Source organism: Hylobates moloch, unplaced genomic scaffold (genome assembly GCF_009828535.3).
Source record: "Hylobates moloch isolate HMO894 unplaced genomic scaffold, HMol_V3 SCAFFOLD_5, whole genome shotgun sequence".
Taxonomy (NCBI): Eukaryota; Metazoa; Chordata; class Mammalia; order Primates; family Hylobatidae; genus Hylobates; species Hylobates moloch.
The window spans coordinates 141,363,843-141,387,556 of NW_026652280.1; the positions used below are offsets into that span (position 1 = coordinate 141,363,843).

Sequence of the window (23,714 nt, forward strand, 5' to 3'; positions counted from 1 at the left end):
TCCCTCCGCGCCCGCCGGGCCACGTTGACGCTCCCTCCCGGCTCCCTCCCTTTCATCCCGACGCGGGCGCAGGGCGACTCGCTTTTCCTATTCCTTGCGCGCCGGTCGCACTTTCTAACATCTCAGAAATATGGCCCTTGTCACAGACTTTCGTGATCGTGCACTTTAAAGAAAAGCCAGAATGAATGAACTTGTCCGAATGAACTTGTCAGTTTAATGTGACGTCCTCGAGGGAAAGGGCCATGTCTTTGTCATCCCAGAGACCACAGTACCTAACGGTCGGCTTGGCACTCGGTGAGTTCTTCCCTAAGCAACAAAACAGGAATGACCAAAGCAACGGACAAATGAATGCATGTGGAAACAAGAAATGAATGCATGAAAGTGAAGAAAAGAAGGCGCCAGGCGCAGCGGCTTACACCTGTAATCCTAGCACTTCGGGAGGCGGAGGCAGGAGGATCGCTTTGGTCCAGGAGTTCAAGATTGCCGTCAGCAGTGATCGCAGCTCAGGCGACAGAGTGAGACCAGGTCTCACCCCCCCTCCCCCAAAAAAGGCAGGAACCCCAGAGGGCCAGGAGTGCCAGGTGCGGCCGCCCGGGGGCGGTGTGGAGGGTGCGTGGGCCACTTTGCCGCAGGGCCCACCGCCCGGGTCCCTCTGTAAGGCGCTTCCCCGGCAGACACCCCGAGCCGAAGCGGGCCGCACCGCAGCGCTGGGCACTTGGGTGGAGAGCGCGAGGGCCGTGGGCCTGCGCCCAGACAGGTGTAGCCGTCCCACCCTAGGTGTCCTCCTGCCGCTCCCGGGCCGCGCCATGCCTCGAGGCATGGAGGTGCTGGACCTGCCGGTGTGGAACCGCGCCTCGGGCCTGTCCTGGGGGCCGCACCACAGGTCAGTGCCCCAGGGCGCCCTTGGCGGGCCCCACGCCTCCCTGGGGGCCCCACCGCCGCCCCCTTTTGGGACTGCTTACTTCCTCGGCTCTTCTCGCGCGCGCCTCGGTTCCATCCCCTACGGCCCCTACCCCGCCTCCGCGTCGCCGACCCCCTTCTCCGGGAGCGCGGGGAGGCTGGTCCGCTGAAGCATGGAATAAGTCCCCTAGGACCCCAAGTTGGGAAGCTCCGGTCCCGGGTGGGAGGTGGCGGGGCGGGGCGGGGCAGCTTCTTGGGGGCGGGGCGGGAGCGCCTGGCCACGCGCCGCATCCTGCAGGGAGCACACAGAGCCGCCTTTCAGCCGCCAGAGTAGGGCCCGCCTCACTCCGCGGCTGCCGCGCCTGCCCTGGGGCCGGGGTCTGCGCGCACCACGCGGCCGGCGGGAAGGATAAGAGAAGGGAACCCCGCTTAGCAGGGCTCCAACTTCAGCGGACGCGTTCCGGCGAGGGCAAAATGAGTTGGCCGTGAAGGTTTTTCCTGTTCCGAATCCCGAGAGCCCTGGAAAGTTTTGAAGGAGGAGGCATGGCCGGGCAGCCTTATCGTTTTCCCCAGGCAAGGATTCCGGAGAGAGGATCAGGTGTTTTCAGGTTAACCGTCAGGTGAGGAGTCTGGGCTTCATCTCTCAGGATGCTGGACTGGAGAAATCTTCCTAAAGTCGATGGCTTTACTTTCGTAGACTAGAGCTTGCTTGCTGCCTTGGGAATGCTTATATTAACTGCTTGCAGTTAGTTAAATAAGGCTAGGCTGTGCCTTCCAGAACAAACAGGACTTTCCCTCAGGTGGGAGGGTTGTAGTGTGGCTAACCCCAGTTCCTCGGCCTTTATGAAAAGGCGCACAGTTCAGCCGGTTGGCACTGCCAGCGGGCCCCTCCTCCGTGGTCAAAGCTCCAGCCACCCCAGCACAGTTGAGCCGAAGTTGTGAGTACACACAGGCCTTGGCTCCCCCGTTTCCTGCTCTCCAAACATATATATATGTATATGAAATATATATATATGTATATGAAATATATACGTATGTGTGAGTGTGTGTGTCTCTGGTTGTACGGTACTTGTGGGAAACAAAATTGTGTGTCATTGTAAACTGAGAATGGAAAAAAAGGTTAGTGAGAGAGAGGTGGGAGAGGTTTCTTATGGGTGTCAGGATGTGGACTCTGATATTTTATATAGAAGGAACCAACTACGTAGTTCTCCCCAGAAATGGGATGTGGGTTTCACACTCAGGAGCTGCTCATCACCTTTGTGATGTGCTAACCAAAATCGCACAAGTTTTGGGAAATTTGATAGCTTTCCCCTATTGAGTCAGAAGTTTCTTGAGACTTTAGCCTGTCTTCCTCTTCATACCTTAAGAGGAGTCAAACTCCCTTTGCCGTGAACTTTCCACAGGCACACCCTTCTCCTTTAGAAAGCCCTTCATAGGTCAGTTTCTGTGGCCAGAACTCTAAAAACGACACATTTTCCACACAGAGGCCATCATAATACCAATTTTATTTAACTTCCTGTAATAAAAAATGAGTGAACCCTAATAAAGTGCTCGAGGTAGGCACATTCTTTTCTGTGAAGGAGGAACATATCAAAAGTGTTTTTTTTTAAACAGAGTAATAGATATAGAATATTTTAATGAAGCAAGTGAGAAGAACTGAGAGACATAGTTTGAGCAGAGGGGCACAAAATACAGAACTGAAAGTCAAGAATGATCATATTCACAAGCTGATCTCTTTGGCTAGATCTCTGTCAGTGAAGTGAAACCTAGAACAAGACAATTTTAAAACCGGCGGAAAAAGAGATGGCTTCTTGTGACTATAGCTTTCAAAGTAAAAATAGTGGCCAAAGAAAACTCTTCTGACCGTAAAATTAAAAGTGGACTTTCCTGAAGCTGGGCTGTTTTCTTTAAGGCCTAGAGTCTAAGTTCCATGTTTTCAGTTCTGAAGAATTAAGTCACTCTTTAGTGAGCTTTTGTGTCACACGTTAAGGAGTTCATAGAAAAAAGTGCAGGCATACCTTGTTTTATTGTTCTTTGCTTTATTGCACTTTGCAGATACTGTATTTTATTTATTTTTTACAAATTGGAGGTTTGTGGCAACCCTGTGTCCAGCAAGTCTATTGGTGCCATTTTTCCAACAGCATGTGCTCACTTTGTGTCTCTGTGTCACATTTTGGCAATTCTGTCAACATGTCAGACTTTTTCATCATTATTATTATATCTGTTATGGTGATCTGTGACCACTGATCTTTGATGTTACTACTGTAATTGTTTTGGGGTGCCATGAATTGTGCCCATATAAGACAGGGAACTCAATTAATAAATGTTGTATGTGTTCTGACTACTCCACCGACCAGCCATTCTTCTATCTCTTTTCCTCTCCCCAACCCTCTCTATTCCCTGAGACACCACGATGTTGAAATTAGCCCAATTAATAACCCTACAGTGGTCTCTAAGTGTTTGCAAGGGGCAATCACAGGTCTCTGACTTTAAAGGTAGGAATGATTAAGCTTAGTGAGGAAGGTATGTTGAAAGCTGAGACAGACCAAAAGCTTGGCATTTTGTGCCATTTAGCCAAGTTTTGAATGCATATGAGATGTTCTTGAAGGAAATTATAAGTGCTACTCTAGTGAAAATACAAATGATAAGGAAGCAAAACAGCCTTATTGCTGTTATGGAGAAAGTTTTTGTGGTCTGGATAGAAGATCAAACCAGCGCCAAGATTCGCTAAAGCTAAAGCATAATCTAGAGCAAGGCCCAAACTCTCTTCAATTCTGTGAAGGCTGGGAGAGGTGATGAAGCTGCAGAAGAAAAGTTTCAAGCTAGCAGAGGTTGGTTCATGAGCTTTAAGGAAGGAAGCAATCTCTGTAACATATAAGTGCAAGGTGAAGCAGAAAGTGCTGATATAGAAGCTGCAGCAAGTTAGTTGGAAGATCTAGCTAAGATCATTGATGAAGGAGGCTACTCTAAACAACAGATTTTCAGTGGAGACAAAACAGCCTTCTCTTGGCAGGAGATGCCATCTAGGACTTTCCTAGGTAGACAAGCCAGCATCTGATTTCAAAGGTGCAAAGGCCAGGATGACTCTCTAGTTAGGAACTAGTACGGCTGGTGACTTTTAAGTTGAAGCCAGTGCTCATTTACTGTTCCAAAAATCCTAGGGCACTTAAGAATTATGTTAATTTACTCTGCCTCTGCTTTGTAAATGGAACAACAAAGCCTAGATGACAGTACATTTGTTTACAGCATGATTTACTGAATATTTTAAGCTCATGGTTGAGACCTACTGCTCAGAAAAAAAGATTTCTTTCAAAATATTACTGCTCATTGATAATACCTCTGATCATCGAAAAGTTCTGATGGAGATGTACAAGGAGATGAATGTTGTTTTCATATATGTTAACACAACATCCATTCTGCAGCCCATGGATCAAGGAGTAATTTCAACTTTCAAGACTTATTATTTAAGAACTGCATTTTGTAAGGTTATAGGTTGCCACAGAAAATTATTCCTCTGATGAATCTGGACAAAGTAAACCCTTCTGGAAAGGATTCATCATTCTGGATGCCATTAAGAACATTCATGATTCATGGGAAGAGGTCAAAATATTAACATTAACAGGAGTTTGGAAGAAGTTGATTTTATCCCTCATGGATGACTTTGAAGGGGTCCAGATTTCAGTAGAGGAAGTATTAGGTCAGTGAAAAAGTAATTGTGGGTTTTGCCCTTACTTTTAATGGCAAAAAAAAAAACACAATTACTTTTTCACCGATCTGCTAACCACAGATGTGGTGGAAATACCCAGAGAACTAGAAGAGAAGCCTGAAGATGTGACCGAATTGCTGCGATCTCATGATCAAACTAGAATGGATGAGGAGTTGTTTGTTATGGATGAGCAAAGAAAGTGGTTTGTTGAGATGGAATCTACTCTTAGTGAAGATGCTATGAACATTGTTCAAATGACAACACATAATTTAGCATATTCCATAAACATAGTTGATAAAACAGCAGCAAGGTTTGAGAGGACTAACTCCAATTTTGAAAGAAGTTCTACTGTGGGTAAAATGCAATCAAACAGCATTGTGTGCAACAGAGAAATAGTGTGTGACAGGAAGCGTTAATTGATATATCAGACTTCATTGTTGTCTTCTTTTAAGAAATTGCCCTAACCACCCCAGCCTTCAGCAACCACCACCCTGATCAGTCAGCAGCCGTCAACAAGGAGGCAGGACCCTCCACCGGCAAAAAGATTACAGCTTGCTGAAGGTTCAGATGATTGTTAGCATTTTTTAGTAATGAAGTACTTTTAAATTAAGGTGGTTTTTTTTAGGCATAATGCTATTGCAGACTTAATAGACTATGGTATAGTGTAAACATAACTTTTATATGCACTGGAAAACCAAAAAAATTTATGTGACTTTCTTTACTGCAGTATTTGCTTTATTGTGGTGATCTGGAACCAAACTTGCAGTATCTCTGAGGTATGCCTGTAATTTTATTTCCAGACTTCATTTTATCAAACTGCAATGTTCTGTTCAGTATTAAATGTTTAAAGCCATGTTTTTGGTTTGTTTATTTGTTCGCTCTGTCAATCATCTGAATTTTGTTTTCTTCCCACTCTTCTCAGTCTGCCTATAGCTGAGCTTTCTACTCTGTTTTGAGCTTGGGCCTCAGCCCCTTTATTCCTGGTATGAGAGACTGTGTCCAGCGAATGTTGTCCATATTCCTTTTCCCTCAGCTGGGTGGGCTGTTTCCTTTCTTCTCTTTTGAAGGTTGTGTTTTGTTTTCTCCCCTTGAATACATCTCTGTAATTTCAGCCTAAAACATCTGCCAGGCAATCATTGATAACTCATGAGGCAGAAGATGCTTGAAAATAGTCTTTGGTGTAATTCTAGAGGACCCACAATTTAAATGGTGGCCTTAAAAAATCATACTACTTATGCCAACTACAGGGATTTGCTAGAGATAGAATGTAGGGATTCACCAACATGACACTGAGTTGGGCTTGTCCAAAATTAAGGTAACCTCAATGCTTTGAGGAAAAAATGATTATTTCTTTATTACTTCTTTTCCTTAGGGAGCGTCATCAGCATGACTCTATTAAGTTGGGCTCTTGCTGAAAATACTGGAGAAAGAAAAATGTTAGGAAATGTCATAATTCCAGTCATCTTCCTCAGTTTTAACTGCGTGTGGAATCCTTTATTGCTGAGAAATGGAGTTTCCCTTTCTTTATCTCTTCCTCAGAGAACTGTTTCTTCTAGTTTCCAAAGGAGTGTGGCTTGTTTAGAAGAAGCACTTTAAAAATATGCAGCCCTAGTTCTGCTTTCGTGGTGTTCAGAGGCAGCAAAGTGGTGATCAGAGGTGATTTTTAGGAACTTGGTGGCACGGTTGTCTGTAGGGAAACTCCTGAAAGGTTAGCATGTTCATCTTTCACGAGTGGCTCTAATGGAAAATGAAAAGCCCCTATGGCCTTTCTTCAGGGGGCTTCTTAGGGTTAGAATCATCATGTCATTTATGTTCCGAGAGCTGTGCTGAGAAGGGAACCAAAGTTTTCTTCTTTGCCTTTTTTCCCCTCAACTTTACTTAATTGACATCTGCCTGCCCTACTCAGCTACCTCAAAACCTCAGTTGGCTAGATATTTTTCTTTCTTCCTCTCTTGTGAGACTAGCAGATCACAAGAAAATTTGTTCATCATAGGAATTGGAGTGAAAAAATGACGTGCGAGTTGTTAGGAATGGTCTAAAGTATTTCATCTGTTGGACTGCCCCTGATATCATTCTGGGGCCAACACAGTCATTACTGTAGAAACATTGAATTTTAGTCTCCGTATCTATCACTCCTTCCACCCTCTACCCCAAACCAATCACGCACAAACCAAGGCAGGGAAATACCTGACTACCTGATATGTATCAGACTCTTTCTTTTTGAAATAGCCCATTTTAACTCATAATAATAACTCAAGAATTCACATGTTAACCACCAAAAATGAAAAAAATATGGAAAACTTAATGAAGAAAATTAAGATTACCTATAATACTACTTCACAGAGATTATAAATATATGGAGGCTTTTTTGGCTGGTTCACATGCTTCTAGACTTTAAAATGTCTATATACACATATAAACGCTAGCTTTTTTTTTTCCAGCCTGGGTCGTGTTCTGTCACCCAGGCTGGAGTGCAGTGGCACAATGACAGCTTACTGCGGCCTCAAACTTCAGGGCTCAAGCGATCCTCCTGCCTCAGCCCCCCAAGTAGCTGGGACTACAGGTGCCTGCCACCACTCCTAGCTAGCTTATTATTGTTAATTATTATTATTATTTCTAGAGACGGGGGTCTCCCTATGTTGCCCAGACTGGTCTCAAACTCCTGGGCCCAAGGGATCCTCCTGCCTCGGCTTCCCAAAGCTCTGGGATTACAGGCCTAAGCCACCATGCCCAGCTTATGCTGACATTTTTTGAAAAATGAGATCTCACTATATCTATTCTGTAACTTTAAAAAAATTACAATATATTATAGACATCTTCAAGTCAGTGCAAAGGTACAAATAGGGCTGTAATTAACATTTCTGTAACTAATTATTTTAAAATTTGTATTATAAATCCATAGAAGCCATAGAAGTTTGATTCTTTTTTTTTTTTTTTTTTTTTTGAGATGGAGTCTCGTTCTCTTGCCCAGGCTGGAGTGCAGTGGTGTGATCTCAGCTCACTGCAACCTCCGCCTCCCAGGTTCATGCGATTCTCCTGCCTCAGCCTCCCAAGTAGCTGGGATTACAGGCACACACTGCCATGCCCGGCTAATTTTTTTTGTATTTTTAGTAGGGATGGGGTTTCACTATGTTGGCCAGACTTGACTCAAACTTCTGACGTCATGATCCGCCTGCCTCGGCCTCCCAAAGTGCTGGGATTACAGGTGTGAGCCACCGCGCCCAGCCCAGAAGTTTGATTCTTAAGTCACTTTTATAGATACTGCCCAAGTGCCAATCCAAATTTACATTTCTTTTAATAGTTTTAAAATCATTCCTCATAAATAAAAATTAAGATAGGTTTTTACCAACCTGATTGTTAGTAAAGTTTTATTGTTCAATGTTCACTGGCTTGTTCAGATTCATTGCCTATTATATTGGATTGTCTTTTTCTTAATAGTCTAGAGCTCTTTACAGATCATAATAGATAAATAACTTTTGCCTGTGTAAATATATTGCACATTTTTCTCCAAATCTCTGTCTTTTAACTTTTTGAAGTCTTAAATTTTTATGTTAAGATCTGTCAGTCATTTTTACTTCTTCTAAATTTTTTTGTGCTTAAAAGGGCATGTTAAATTATTTTAAAAATCCTATATCTTATACTACTATCAATTTTGTTTTAAAAATATGTCTAAATTTTATTTTTGCATTCAGTTTGAGAGAATACTCTTTCTCTTTCCCAAATGGATAGCAAATTATTATAATAACAACTCATTGAATAATTTATTCTTTGGAAAGACTAGGAATAATGAGTAAAACAAAGTAGGGTTTCTATCATCAGCAAACCAGGCAACTAAATTACCTACAACTTGCTAATGTATCTTGACTAAGTAAGACTTACTTTTAAATATATTTTTAATTCACTTTTTAATACTAATATTTTAGACTTTATTATTTTTATCATGTTATTAATATTGTTGTTATTATTATTTGATCACAAAAGATATTAACCAAGGAAAAGTTCGTGTAGTCAAGGTTGATGTCTCATTATTGATTCATTTCTTTTTTCTAACAGATTTTCATTGAACACCTATTATGTGTTAGATACTATGTTGTATGCTGGGCTATATGGTTATAAATAAGACCCACCCTTGTTTATAGTCCGTTGTAGGGAAGACCAATAAAGATTGTGATTGCAATTATGAAGGAAATAAAGTGATGATAGAGGCAGTGGGGAAGGCCACATTAACAGAGTGGCCAGAGAGCCTTCTCTACTGAGGTGTCATTTGTGCTGAGAGATGAAGGGTGACAGGAAGAAACCAGACACACAAAGAGCTGGGGGAACAGCAGTAGGGCGGATGAAATGGTGAGTGAAATGTGCAGAGCGGGGACTGTCCACACCCAGGAAGGAAGCCATTGTGTAGTGAGGAAGGGGAAGAGGGTATGGGAGGAGTGGGCAGGAGTCTTTTAGCAGTGGTAGGAGGTTTGGATTTTACTCTGAGAGAAGGGGAAAGCCCCTAAAGGGTTTTAAACGAAGAAGTGATGTCTGACTTACGCTTTTAAAATTAGCCCTCTGGCTACTATGTGAAGAATTGGGAGGCCATTGCAGTGGGGTAAGAGATGACAGTGCTTGGACCAGGGAGGCTGCAGTGCATAGAGATGGGGACCACTCCTTGTGGTTTTGAAGGAAAACATGATAAATTGAATGCGAGAATTGAATACAAAGGGAACTCAAAGTATACTTTAGAGCAGTGGTTCCCATTCTTTGCTACACATTAGAATCACCTGAGTAACTTATAAAAATCCTGATGCCCAGTTCACTCATCCTACTAATTAAATCAGAATGTCTTGGGGCTGAGAGGCAAGCGCTGAAATATTTTAAAAATCCTCAGGTGGGCTGGACACAGTGGCTCACACCTGTAATCCCAGCACTTTGGGAGGCTGAGGTGGTAGGATCACTTGAGTCCAAGAGTTCAAGACCAGCCTGGGCAACATAGCAAAACCTGTCTCCATTTAAAAAAGCAAAAATTAAAATAAAAAAAAATCCTCAGATGATTCTGCTCTGCAACCAAGATGGAGAATGGACTAAGGATTGCAGCTGGGCCACTGAATGCAATAAGGATTCCAACTGAAGCATTTTTTTTTAAAATACTAATAGCAATGCATTTCTTTAAAAAAAATTATTTCAGTAGTTTTTAGGGAACAGGTGGCATTTGGTTACCTGAATAAGTTCTTTAGTGGTGATTTCTGAGATTTTTGTGCACCCATCACCCAAGCAGTGTATACTGTACCCAATCTGTATTCTTTTATCTTTTACCCCATTCCAACCCTTTCCCCTGAGTCGCCAAAGTCCATTGTATCATTCTTATGCCTTTGCATCCTCACAGCTTAGCTCACACCTATAAGTGAGAATATATGATGTTTGGTTTTCCATTCCTGAGTTACTTCACTTAGAATAATGGTCTCCAGATCCATCCAGGTTGCTGCGAATGCCATTATTTTGTTCCTTTTTATAGCTGAGTAGCATTCAATGGTATATATATACATCTATCTCTATCTATGGCGTATATATGTATCTATATCTATGGCATATATATGTATCTATATCTATGGCATATATATGTATCTATATCTATATGTATATAGATATATCTATATATGGCATATATATGTATCTATATCTATATCCGTATGTATATAGATATATCTGTATCTGTATGTATATAGATATATCTGTATCTGTATGTATATAGATATATAGATAACATCTAGATATGTATCTATATAGATACATATATAACATCTAGATATGTATCTATATAGATACATATATATGCCATATATATATAGATAGATAAATATACCTATATATATCACCTTTTCTTTATCCACTCATTGATTGATGGGCATCTGGGCTGGTTTTATATTTTTGCAGTTACAAATTGTGCTGCTATAAACATGCGTGTACAAGTATCTTTTTCATATAACGACTTCTTTTCTTCTGGGTAGATACCCAGTAGTGGGCTTGCTGGATCAAATAGTAGTTCTACTTTTAGTCCATTAAGGAATCTCCACATTGTTTTCAGTGGTTGTATGAGTTTACATTCCCATCAGCAGTTTAAAAGTGTTGCCTTTTCACCCTATCCCCGCCAACGTCTATTTTTTGATTTTTTGATTATGGCTATTCTTGCAGGAGTGAGGTGGTATCACATTGTGGTTTTGATTTGCATTTCCCTCATCATTAGTGATGTTGAGCATTTTTTCGTATGTCTGTTGGCCATTTGTATATCTTCTTTTGAGAATTGTCTATTTATGTCTTTAGCCCACGTTTTAATGGGATTATTTTTTTTTCTTGCTGATTTGAGTTCCTTGTAGATTATGGATATTAGTCCTTTGTCAGATGTGTAGATTGTGAGATTTTCTCTCACTCATCACGTTGTCTATTTATTCTGCTGATTGTTCTTTTGCTGTGCTGAAGCTTTTTTTTTTTTTTTTTTTTTTTGAGATGGAGTTTTGATCTTGTTACCCAGGCTGGAGTGCAATGGCACTATCTTGGCTCTCTGCAACCTCCGCCTCCTGGGTTCAAGTGATTCTCCTGCCTCAGCCTCCCTAGTAGCTGGGATTATAGACATGCACCACCACCATGCCTGGCTAATTTTGTATTTTTAGTAGAGACAGGGTTTATCCATGTTGGTCAGGCGGGACTCGAACTCCCAACCTCAGGTGATCTGCCCACCTCGATCTCCCAAAGTGATGGGATTATAGGCGTGAACCACCATACCCGGCCCAGTTTTATTCTTCTACATGTGGCCTGCCAATTATTCCAGCACCATTTGTTGAATAGGGTATCCTTTCCCCACTTTATGGTTTTGTTTGCTTTGTTGAAGATTAGTTGGCTGTAAGTATTTGGCTTTATTTCTGGGTTCTCTATTCTGTTCCATTGGTTTATATGCCTATTTTTATATCAGTACCATGCTGTTTTGGTGACTGTGGCCTTAGAGTATAGTTTCAAGTCAGGTAATGTGATGCCTCCAGATTTGTTCTTTTTGCTTAGTCTTGCTTTGGCTATGCAGGCTCTTTTTTGGTTCCATATGAATTTTAGGATTTTTTTTCCTAGTTCTGTGAAGAATGATGGTGGTATTTTGATGGGAATTGCATTGGACTTGTAGATTGCTTTTGGCAGTATGGTCATTTTCACAATATTGATTCTACCCATCCATGAGCATGGGATGTGTTTCCATTTGTTTGTCTCATCTATGATTTCTTTTAGCAGTGTTTTTTAGTTTTCCTTGTAGAGGTCTGTCATCTCCTTGGTTAAGTATATTCCTAATTTTAAATTTTGGGGTTTTTTGCAGCTATTGTGAAAGGGGTTGAGTTCTTTATTTGATTTTCAGCTTGGTCAGCAGCTGAAGCATTTGAATGAGTGTGTACAGATAGTTGCTTTGAGCAGATGGGTGGAGGAGCAGGTGGAGGGCAGGTTTGAGAGACCAATTAGACCTGTGGGTGGAGTTTCATAAAAAGGGTTGGATAAGGAAGTCTGCTCAAGAGAGAGATTTGCTGGAGATGCAGATGGAAACCCACATCATGTAGAGAGTATTTAAAGTCGTAGGATTGGACAAGCTGTTTTAGAACAGTGGATAGAGACTAGAAGAACCCATACTGTGCCCCAAGGCACTCTGACATCAAGAGGAGGGAGGTGTCCTGGAAACTGACAGAAGAGGTTGTCCCAAGGAGGTAGTGGTCAGCTGTATCAAATGCTGCTGAGCCAATAAGCCTGAAAAGTGTTTGTTAGAATCTATAGCAAGAGATGGTTTACCCTGAGCATTTTAATGGAGTAATAGAAATGGGAACCCAGTGTTTGTTCTAGAGAATCTGTACCACAAAGTCAGCTTGAGGAGGTAAATGCTGGGTTCATTCCATCAGATGGCTTTACTTTTTTTTTTTTTCCTCATTTTGATAATATGACCATGTAGAAGTTTCTTGAATGTATGGACTAGGATGGCTGTTTGCCAAAATGTCACACATTTTTAAATTTTATTTCAATTTTTCTTTTTGAGACAGGGTCTTGCTCTGTTGCAGACTGGAGTACACTGGTGTGATCACGGCTCACTACAGACTCGACCTCCCTGGGCTCGAGCAATCCTCCCACCTCAGCCTCCCAAGTAGTTGGGACTACAGGCCCGAGCCAGCATGCACAGCGAACTTTTTGTGTGTTTAGTACAGACAGGTTTTGCCCTGTTGCCCAGGCTGTTCTCAAACTCCTGAGCTCAAGTGATCCACCGCCTTGGCCTCCCAAAGTGCTGGGATTACAGGCATGAACCACCACACTTGGCCATATTGAGTTATTTTATCCTTTGGTATTAGTATATTGCTTGCTTTCAACAAAACAGGAAGAAGAGAGGAATGGATACTGGGCAGGCAGCTAGTACTGTCTGTCACAGGAAGTCTAACAATTCACTTTTCAGGCTTCCTTTCCCAGGAAGGGATTGAAGGATATTCTCCACAAAATGAGAGAGTAAAGAAAGAAGCAGACATGGGATCCAAGAGATGGGGATTCCAACTGAGGAAGGCGGTGAAGGAGTTCCCAAAGTTATGGCCTTGAAAAGTGATTAGAAAGCAACCAGGTAGATTTGAGCAAAAGGATGAGGGCTATAGGCATTGATGTCTCTCTGTGGAAGAAAGGAATTGACAGGGTACCTGGCTTGTGTGTATTTAAGGGTGCTGTCAGATTCATCCAGAGTTTGGTGATAAAGTTATAGTTGGTATGCAGAAAACTAAACAAATGGGGAAAAGGGCAGTTAACTCCAGGAAAATAGTTCGAATGAGGAAGAATATAACATTACAGTATGTTAATAACTCAACTCCGAAGAGTTTTTACATATTCACTTCATAAAATCTAATGTTAATTTATCCAAAATTTGCATTAAAACTTGGTTGGGAAGATGAGTAGGGAGGTGAAATGTATGTTGGGGAGCAGATATAAGAGCTAAATCCATATTTTCCAAGGGAGGATTCAAGTTGATAATATCTAAAATGAAAAAATAGTGGCATAAGTATTATTTAGAAATTTTAAAGTAGGGCTGGGCGCAGTGGCTTATGCCTGTAATCCCAGCACTTTGGGAGGCCAAGGCAGGTGGACATAAGGTCAGGAGATCGAGACCAGCTTGGCCAACATGGTGAAACTCCGTCTCTACTAAAAATACAAAAATTAGCTGAGCGTGGAGGCGTGCGCCTGTAATCCCAGCTACTCGGGAGGCTGAGGCAGGAGAATTGCTTGAACCCGGGAGGCAGAGGTTGCAGTGAGCCAAGATTGCACCATTGCACTCCAGCCTGGGTGACAGGGCAAGACTCTGTCTCAAAAAAAAAAAAAAAAAGAAATTTTAAAGTAAATGACTTTTAAAAAGACAAATAAAAGTAGTTGCACCTAAGGAACAGAAATCAGAAATGGGGTTTATTAATAATTCATTTAAAATTATGTACAGGCCAGGCGCAGTGTCTCATACCTGTAAGCCCAGCACTTTGGGAGGCCAGGGGGAAGGATCATCTGCGTCCAGGAGTTTGAGACCAGTCTGGGCAACGTGGCAAGACCCTATCTCTACAAAAAAATAAAAAATAAGCTGAGCATGGCAGCATACACCTATGGTCCCAGCTACTCTGGAAGCTGAGGCAGAAGGATTGCTTGAGCTCAGGATGTTAAGGCTGCAGTGAGCCATGATTGCATCACTGCACTCCCGCCTGGGTGACAGAGTGAGATCTCATCTCAAAAAAAGAAAAATAAAAGAAAAGAAAAACAAAAATACACTTATGTACATTATTAAATTTGGGGGAATTAAAGGTGGTGGGGAGTTAGGTGAGACCAGATCGTGCAGAGCCACACAGATTTGGGTTGCGGGCATGGAGACCTGGGAGGCTGGTTTTACCACTCACTGTGATGAGGATAAAAATGAAGGATAGATTTGGGAAGTGATTTGCCCTGCCTACCCTGCCCCATCCCCTGAGACTGGTAAGATATACTTGTGAATTAAAAAAAAAAAAATTCTGTCTGGGCTCAGTGGCTCACGCCTGTAATCCCAACACTTTGGAAGGCCAGGGTGGGTGGATCACCTGAAGTCAGGAGTTCGAGACCAGCCTGGCCAACGTAGTGAAACCCTGTCACTACTAAAAATAAAAAATAATAATAATAAAACATTAGCTGGGCATGGTAGCAGGTGCCTGTAGGCCCAGCTACTCTGGAGGCTGAGGCAGGATAATTGCTTGAACCTGCAAGGTAGAGGTTGCAGTGAGTCAAGATTGCACCACTGCACTCCATTTTCTGTATTTTCTGTTTGTTTGTTGGGGCCAGGGGAACAAATATAAATTTCTTTAAAGCTAACAAGTTTATAATAGCAGCTGGGACAACAAAGAACAACCACAGCTAAGGTGTGGTTGGAGCTCTGAAACAATAAGGAAGTAGTTCCAAATATTTTTTATAACTTGTTCCCAACAGTTGAAAGAACATCTACCCTCTCTAAATATGTATTCATTTACATATCATATGCCGAACCATATGTATATTATGAAACAGATAAAATGAACATTTTAAGGCATGGGATAGTTGAGGATATTAAACATGAATTGCCAGGCTGGACACGGTGGCTCATTGCCTGTAATCCTAGCACTTTGGGAGGCCAAGGCTGGAGGCTTGCTTGAGGCCAGGAGTTCAAGACCAACTTGGCCAACATAGTGAGACCCCATCTCTATTTTTTTATTTAAAAAAATTAAAATAGAAAAAAAAGAATTGCCAAATGCAGCAACTTTGTTATGACTTCATAGTGTCATTAGCACATATCTTATGGTACTATATATTTAGAGCCATGCACCTCATTTAGCAATAGTAGATTTAACCAATATTTTAAATAGTTTTCTTGATAAATCTGCTTCCCCCCACCCCAGCTTGTTTTCAAATCAGATACGCTTTTCATCTTTTTTTTTTTTTTTTAAAACCCATGGCTAACAGCATTTAGAGTGTTAGCTCTCCTATTTTTTGATATTAATTTATGCTTACATTAGTTTTACAATAAACCTAATTTTTTGCAAGAATTTTTTATCTTTTATTTTTAATTTTGTGGGTACATTGTAGGTGTAATATTTATGGGATACATCAGATGTTTTGATACAGGCATGCAATGCATTATAATCACATCATGGAAAATGGGGTATTCATTCCCTCAAGCATTTATCCTTTGTGTTACAGACAGTCCAATTATACTCTTTAATTCTTTTTAAATATACAACTATTATTGACTATAGTCACCTTGGGGTGCTATCAAATACTAGGTCTTATTCATTCTTTCTTTTTCTTTGTACCCATTAACCCATCCTTACTGCCCCTTCATCCCCCACCTCTCTGCCACACTTCTTCCCAGCCTCTGGTAACCATCCTTCTACTCTCTCTGTCCATGAATTTAATTGTTTTGATTTTTAGATCACACAAATAAGTGAGAAATACAGTATTTGCCTTTCTGTGTCTGGCTTATTTTACTTAACATAATGATCGCCAGTTCCATCCATGTTGTTGCAAATGACAGGATCTCATTTTTTATGGCTGAATAGTACTCCATTGTGTGTATGTACCACATTTTCTTTATCCATTCTTCTGCTGATGGACATATAGATTGCTTCCAAATCTTAGCTATTGTGATCTGGTCTGCAACAAACATGAGAGTGCAGATATCTCTTCTGTCATTACTGATTTCCTTTATTTTTGGCATATACCCAGCAGTGGGATTGCTAGATCATATGGTAGCTCTATTTTTAGTTTTTTGAGGAACCTCCAAACTGTTCTCCGTAGTGGTTTTACTAATTTACAATCCCACCAACAGTGTACGAGGGTTCCCTTTTCTCAACATCCTCACCAGCATTTGTTATTGCCTGTCTCTTGGATAAAAGCCATTTTAACTGGGGTGAGATGATACCTCATTGTAGTTTTGATTTGCGTTTCTCTAATGATCGGTGATGTTGAGCAGCTTTTCATATCCCTATTTGTGATTTGTGTGTCTTCTTTTGAGACATAATGAGTCTATTCAAGTCTTTTGCCCATTTTTGATCAGATTATTAGGTTATTTTTTATAGAATTGTTTGAACTCCTTATATGTTCTGGCTATTAATCTCCAGTTTGCAAATATTGTCTCCCTTTCTGTGAGTTGTCTTTTCACTTTGCTTATTGTTTCCTTTGCTGTGCAGAAGCTTTTAAACTTGATTTGGTCCCATTTGTTCATGTTTGCTTTGGTTGCCTGTGCTTTTGGGGTAGTGCTCAATAAATTTTTGTCCTGGAGATTTTCCCCAGTGTTTTCTTGTAGTAGTTTCATAGTTTGAGGTCTTAAAGTCTTTAATCCATTTTGATTTGATTTTTGTATATAGTGGTAGACAGGGGTTTAGTTTCATTCTTTTGCATGTGGATATCCAGTTTCCCCAACACCATTTATTTAAGAGACTGTCTTTTCCCCAGTTTATGTTCATGTCACCTTTGTCAAAAATGAGTTCACTGTAGGTGTGTGGATTTGTTTCTGGGTTCTCTATTCCAATCCATTGGTCTGTGTATCTGTTTTTGTGTTTTGTATCTGTGTAATACCATGCTGTTTTGGTTAGTACAGCTATGTGGTATATTTTGAAGTCAGATAATGTGATTCCTCCAGTTGTGTTCTTTTTGCTGAGGATAGCTTTGACTATTCTGGGTTCTTGGTGGTTCCATATGCATTGTAGGATTTTTTTTTTCTATTTCTATGAAGAATGTCATGGATATTTTGATAGGATTGCATTGAGTCTGTAGATTGCTTTGGAGTGTGGACATTTTAACAATATTGATTCTTCCAATTTATGAACATGAAATATCTCCATTTTTGGTGTCCTCTTCAATTTCTTTCATCAGTGTTTTATAGTTTTCATTATAGAGATCTTTCACTTCTTTGGATGAGTTAATTTCTGTAGGTATTTTATTTGTGGCTGTTGTAAATGGGATTACTTTTTAATTTTCTTTTTCAGATTGTTTACTCTTGCACATAGAAATGCTACTGATTTTTGTATGTTGATACTGTATCCTGCAACTTTACTAAAATTGTTTATCAGTTCTAACTGTTGTTTAGTGGAGCCTTTAGTTTTTTTCCAAATAAAAGATCATCTCATCTACAAACAAGGATAATATGACTTCTTCCTTTCCAATTTGGATACCCTTTATATCTTTCTCTTATCTGATTGCTCTAGCTAGAACTTCCAGTACTGTGTTGAATAACAGTGGTGAAAGTGGGCATCTTTGTTGTGTTCCAGATCTGAGAGGAAAGCCTTTCAGTTTTTCCCCATTCAGTATGATACTAGCTGTGGGTATGTTGTATATGGTTCTTATTATGTTGAGGTATATTCCTTCTATATCCAGTTTATTAAGGGTTTTTTTTTATCATGAAGCAATGTTGAATTTTATCAAATGCTTTTTCAGCATCAATTGAAATGATCATATTGTTTTTATTTTTCATTCTGTTAATATGATGCATCACATTGATTGATTTGCATATGTTGAACCATCCTTGCATCCCAGGGATAAATCCCACTTGGTCATGATGAACGATCCTTCTAATGTGTTGTTGACTTTGGTTTGCTAGTATTTTAGTTGAGGAGTTTTGCATTAACATTCATTAGAGATATTGGCCTGTAATTTTTTTTATGTGTCTTTGTCTGGTTTTGATATCAGGGTAATACTGGCCTCATAGGATGAGTTTGGAAGTATTGTTTCCTCTTCTATTTTTCAGAAAAGTTTGAGTAGGATTGGTATTAGTTCTTCTTTAAATGTTTGGTAGAATTCAACAGTGAAGCTGTGATGGGTAATATGAGTGTCAACTTGATTGGATTGAAGGATACAAAGTATTGATCCTGGGTGTGTCTGTGAGGGTGTTAAGGAGATTAACATTTGAGTCAGTGGGCTGGGAAAGGCAGACCCACCCTTATTCTGGGTGTACACAATCTAATCAGCTGCCAGCTCGGCTAGAATATAAGCAGGCAGAAAAATGTGAAAAGAGAGACTGGCCTAGTCTCCCAGCCTATGTCTTTCTCCTGTGCTGGATGCTTCCAGCCCTCAAACATCAGACTCCAAGTTCTTCGGTTTTAGAACTCGGACTGGCTCTCCTTGCTCCTCAACCTGCCAATGGCTTATTGTGGGACCTTGTGATCATGTGAGTTAATACTTAATAAATATATATATTACATATGTATATATGTATATGTGTGTGTATGTGTGTATATATATATATATATACATATATACATTCCATTAGTTCTGTCCCTCTAGAGAACCTGACTAATACAGAAACCATCAGGTCCTGGGCTTTTCTTTGCTGGGAGACTTCCTATTACAGCTTCGATCTCATTACTTGTTATTGGTTTATTCAGGTTTTGGATTTCATCCTGGTTCAATCTTGGTAGGTTGTGTGTGTCCATTTCTTTTATATTTTCCAATTTATTGGTATATAGTTGCTCATAGTATCCAATAATGATGTGAATTTCTGTAGTATCAGTTGTAATGTCTCCTTTTTTATTTCTGATTTTATTTATTGGATCTTCTCTCTGGCTAAAGTTTTGTCGATTTTTTTTAGCTTTTTGAAAAACCAACTTTTTCATTGATCTTTTGTATTATTTTCTTTACTTCAGTTTCATTTATTTCTGCTCTGATCTTTATTATGTTTCTACTAATTTTGGGTTTGGTATGCTCTTGCTTTTCTAGTTCTATAAGATGTATCATTAGATTGTTTATTTGAAGTTTTTCCTTTTTTTGATGTGGCACTTAAAGCTATAAAATTCTCTTTTAGTACTGTTTTTGCTGTATCTCATAGATTTTGGTAAGTCGTGTTTCCATTATCATTTGTTTCGAGAAAATTTTAAATTTCTTTCTTAATTTCTTTATTGACCCACTGGTCATTCAGGAGCATTTTATTTAATTTCCATACATTTGTATAGTTTCCAAAATTCCTTTTGTTATTTCTAGTTTTATTCTGTTGTGGTCAGAAAAGATACTTGATATTATTTCAAATTTTTTAATGTTTTAAGATTTGTCTTGTGACTTAATATATGGTCTGTCCTTGAGAATGATCCACATGCTGAGGAAAAGAATGTGTATTCTGTAGCCATTGGATGAAATGTCCTGTAAATATGTATTAGATCCATTTGGTCTATAGTGCAGATTAAGTACAGTGTTTCTTTGTTGATTTTCTGCCTGGAAGATCTATCTAATGCTGAAAGTGGGGTGTTTAAGTCTCCAGCTGTTATTTTATTGGGGCCTATCTCTCTTATTAGCTCTAATAATATTTGCTTTATATATCTGGGTGTTCCAATGTTGGGTGCATATATATTTAAAATTCTTATATCCTCTTGCTGAATTGACCCCTTTATCATTATATAGTGAAATTTTTGTCTCTTCTTTTAGTTTTTGTCTTAAAATCTGTTTTGTCTGATAAAAGCATAGCTACTCCTGCTCTTTTTTGGTTTCCATTGGCATGGAATTTCTTTTCTCCATCCCTTTATTTTCAGTCTATGTGTGTCTTTATAAGTGAAGTGTATTTTTTGTAGGCAACAGATCAGTGGGTTTCTTTTTCCATCCATTTAGCCAGTCTATGTCTTTTGATTGGAGAGTTTAGTCCATTTACATTCAATGTTATTGATAATTAAGGACCTACTCCTGCCACTTTGTTATTTATTTTCTGATTGTTTTGTGGTCTTCTTTCTTGCCTTCTTTCTTGTCTTCCTTTAATGAAGGTGATTTTCTCTGGTGATATGATTTAGTTTCTTGCTCTACTTTTTGTGTATCTGTTGTATGTTTTTTGGTTTGAGGTTACCATGAGGCTTGCAAATACTATCTTATAAACCATTATTTTGAGCTGATAACAACCTAACCCTATTTGCATAAACAAACAAGCAAAAAAAAAAAAACTAACAAAAACTCTATGCCTTAACATCGTCTCCCCAACTATTAAACTTTTTGTTTATATCTTACTGTACTGTCTATGTCTTGAAAAGTTGTTGTAGTTATTATTTTTTATTGGTTTGCCATTTAGGTTTTCTACTTAGGATAAGAGTAGTTTACACAAGGCAGTTACAGGGTTATAATATTTTTTGTTTTTCTGTGTACTTTCTACTGCCAGTGAGTTTTGTACCTTCAGGTGATTACTTATTGCTCATTAATGTCCTTTTCTTTCTGATTGAAGTACTCTCTTTAGCATTTTTTGTAGGACAGGTCTGGTGTTGATGAAATTCCTCAGCTTTTGTTTGTCTGGGAAAATCTTTTTTTTGTTTTTTTTTGAGACGGAGTCTCGGTCTGTCACCCAGGCTGGAGTGCAGTGGCACGATCTCTGCTCACTGCAACCTCCGCCTCCTGAGTTCAAGCGATTCTCCTGCCTCAGCCTCCCCAGTAGCTGGGATTACAGGCCTGTGCCACCATGCCTGGCTAATTTTTATATTTTTAGTAGAGACGGGGTTTCATCATGTTGGTCAGACTGGTCTCGAACTCCTGACATTGTGATCCGCCCGCCTCGGCCTCCCAAAGTGCTGGGATTACAGATGTGAGCCACTGCACCCGAGCTTGTCTGGGAAAATCTTTATTTCTCTTTCATGTTTGAAGAATGTTTTCACCAGACATACTACTCTAGAGTAAAAGTTTTTCTCCTTCAGCACTTTCAATATGTCATGCCCCTCTCTCCTGGCCTTTAAGGTTTCCACTGAAGTCTACTGCCAGATGTATTGATGCTTCATTGTATGTTATTTGTTTCTTTTCTCTTGCTGCTTTTAGGATCCATTCTTTAACTTTGATCTTTAGGAGTTTGATTATTAAATGCCTTGAGGTAGTCTTCTTTGGATTAAATCTGCTTGGTGTCCTATAACCTTCTTGTATTTGGATATTGATATCTTTCTCTAAGCTTGGGAAGTTCTTTGTTATTTCCCTTTGAATAACTTTCTACTCCTATCTTCTTTTTCTTCCTCCTCCTTACGGCAAATTACTCTTAAATTTGCCATTTTGAGGCTATTTCCTGGATCCTGTAGGCATGCTTCATTGTTTTTTATTCTTTATTCTTTTGTCTTCTCTGACTGTATTTTTAAATAGCCTGTCTTGGAGCTCACTAATTCTTTCTTCTGCTCGATCATTTCTGCCATTAAGAGACTCTGATACATTCTTCTGTATGCCAATTGCATTTTTCAGCTCCAGAATTTCTTTTTGATTCTTTTTAATTATGTCAATCTCTTTGTTAAATTTATCTGATAGAATTTTGAATTTTCTGTCTTATCTTGAATTTCTTTGAGTTTCCTTAAAAGAGCTATTTTGAATTATCTGTCTGAAAGGTCACCTGTCTCTGTTTCTCCAAGATTGGCTTCCTAGTGCCTTATTAATTCATTTGGTGAGGCCATATTTTCCTGGATTATCTTGATACTTGTAGATGTTCATCTGTGTCTGGGCACTGAAAAGTTAGGAATTTATTGTAGTCTTCACCGTCTGGGCTTTTATTATCTGTCCTTCTTCAGAAGGCTTTCCAGGTATTTGAAAGGACTTGGGCATTGTGATCTAAGTTGTATCTGCTTTGGAGGGCACCCCAAGCCTAGTAATGCTGTGATTCTTATAGACTCATGGAGTTATCACCTTGAACAAGATCTAGGAGAATTCTCTGGATTACCAGGCAGAGAATCTTGTTCTCTATGCTTTTTATCTCCCTAACAAATGGAGTCTCTCTCTCAGTCCTGAGCCATCTAAAGCTAGGGATAGAGTGACACAAGCACCCCTGTGGCTACTACCTCTGTGACTACACTGGGTCAGACCTGAAGTCAGCACAGCACTAGGTCTTGCCCAAGGCCGGCTGTAACTACTCCCTGGCTACTTCCTATGTCCGCTCATGGCTCTGGGGCTCTATAGTTAGCAGGCGGCAAAGCCAACCAGGCCTGTGTTCATCCCTCCAGGATGGTGAGTTCCCCCAGGACCCCGCTGGGTCCAGAGGTGCTGTCCAGGAGTCAGGGACTAGAATAAAAAACCTTAGAAGTCTACCTAGTGTTCTATTGTATCGCGCCTGAGCTGGCACTCAAATTACAAGATGCAGTTCTTCCCACTCTTCCCTCCCCTCTTCCAAAAGCAGAGGAGCCCTTCCTCATGGTCATCACCACCAGAGGCCCATGGGCAGTACTGCCACACTACCACTATGTTCTCTTAAGGCCCACTATGTTCTCTTAAGTCAGCTTGTCATGAAGGTTGTCTGGCCTGGGACTCATCCTTCATGGCAGTGGGCTCCCTTCTGGCCCAGGGAAGGTCCAGAAATGCCATCCAAGAGTCAGCTCTTAGAATTGGGGACTCCAGGAGCCCACTTGTTGCTCCACCCCCCAATAGCCGAGATGAACCTGAAGCCAGCAAGTCTGAGAGCCTCACCCAAGGCCCTAGATGTAGTACCTGGGTATCGCTGCTGATTATTCAGTGCCCAAGGGCTCTTCAGTTAGCAGGTGATGAATGCTGCCAGGACTGGGTTCTTCCCTTCAAGGCAGTGGGTTCCCTTCTGGCCCAGGGTGTGCCTAGAAGTGTTGCCCAGGAGCTAGGGCCTGGAACAGAGGCATTATGACTCTGACCCTATCATGCTGTGGCTGAGCTGGTGTCCAAGATGCAAGACAAAGTCCTCCCCACTCTTCTTTCTCCTCTCCTCAAGCAGAAGGAAGAGGTCATTTTTGGAGCCACTAGTTGTGCAGCCTGGGGTTAGGGGAGAGGTGATGTCACCACTCCTTTAGCCACCCTGGTAGTTTGGTAGATTGCATGCCCCTCTAGTCCACTGTTTCTGGGCCCAGTTCAGAACTAGGACTCACTTAGAAGTGCAGTCCTTGTGGCCTAAATTGCCTTTCAAATTCACTTAGAGACCCAGAGCACTTTAGCCTGCAGTGGTGAAGTTTGTGGGAACTCAAGTTCCAACCACAAGGACCTGTGATTCCCCTCTGGCTAGGGCTGGTTTAAATGTTCCCTCCGTGGGTGGGCATCAGCTGAATTTGGTCGTTTTCCTTCCTGCTCTAACTGGACAGAACCGTTTACTGCCTCACAATTGCTGTGCTCTCCCTCCCTCAGCATGCAGAGGCACTCTGCGCCCAGGTGGCCA

The 23,714-nt window shown here is 40.6% G+C and overlaps 1 protein-coding gene across 4 annotated transcripts in view; it reads left to right on the forward strand.

Moving 5' to 3' along the window:
- The first annotated feature begins 862 nt into the window (after positions 1-862).
- MCOLN2 (mucolipin TRP cation channel 2) overlaps positions 863-23,714 on the forward strand; it is a 75,573-nt gene continuing 52,721 nt past the window's right edge. The window contains exon 1 of one of the 4 annotated variants that reach the window (XM_032155479.2): positions 863-883. Coding sequence is in view for 2 of the 4 variants with exons in the window: in XM_032155477.2 (XP_032011368.1) it covers positions 1,744-1,838 (95 nt within the window). In the remaining 2 variants the exon portion in view is untranslated. The other 3 variants (XM_032155478.2, XM_032155480.2, XM_032155477.2) reach the window with 3 other exon arrangements.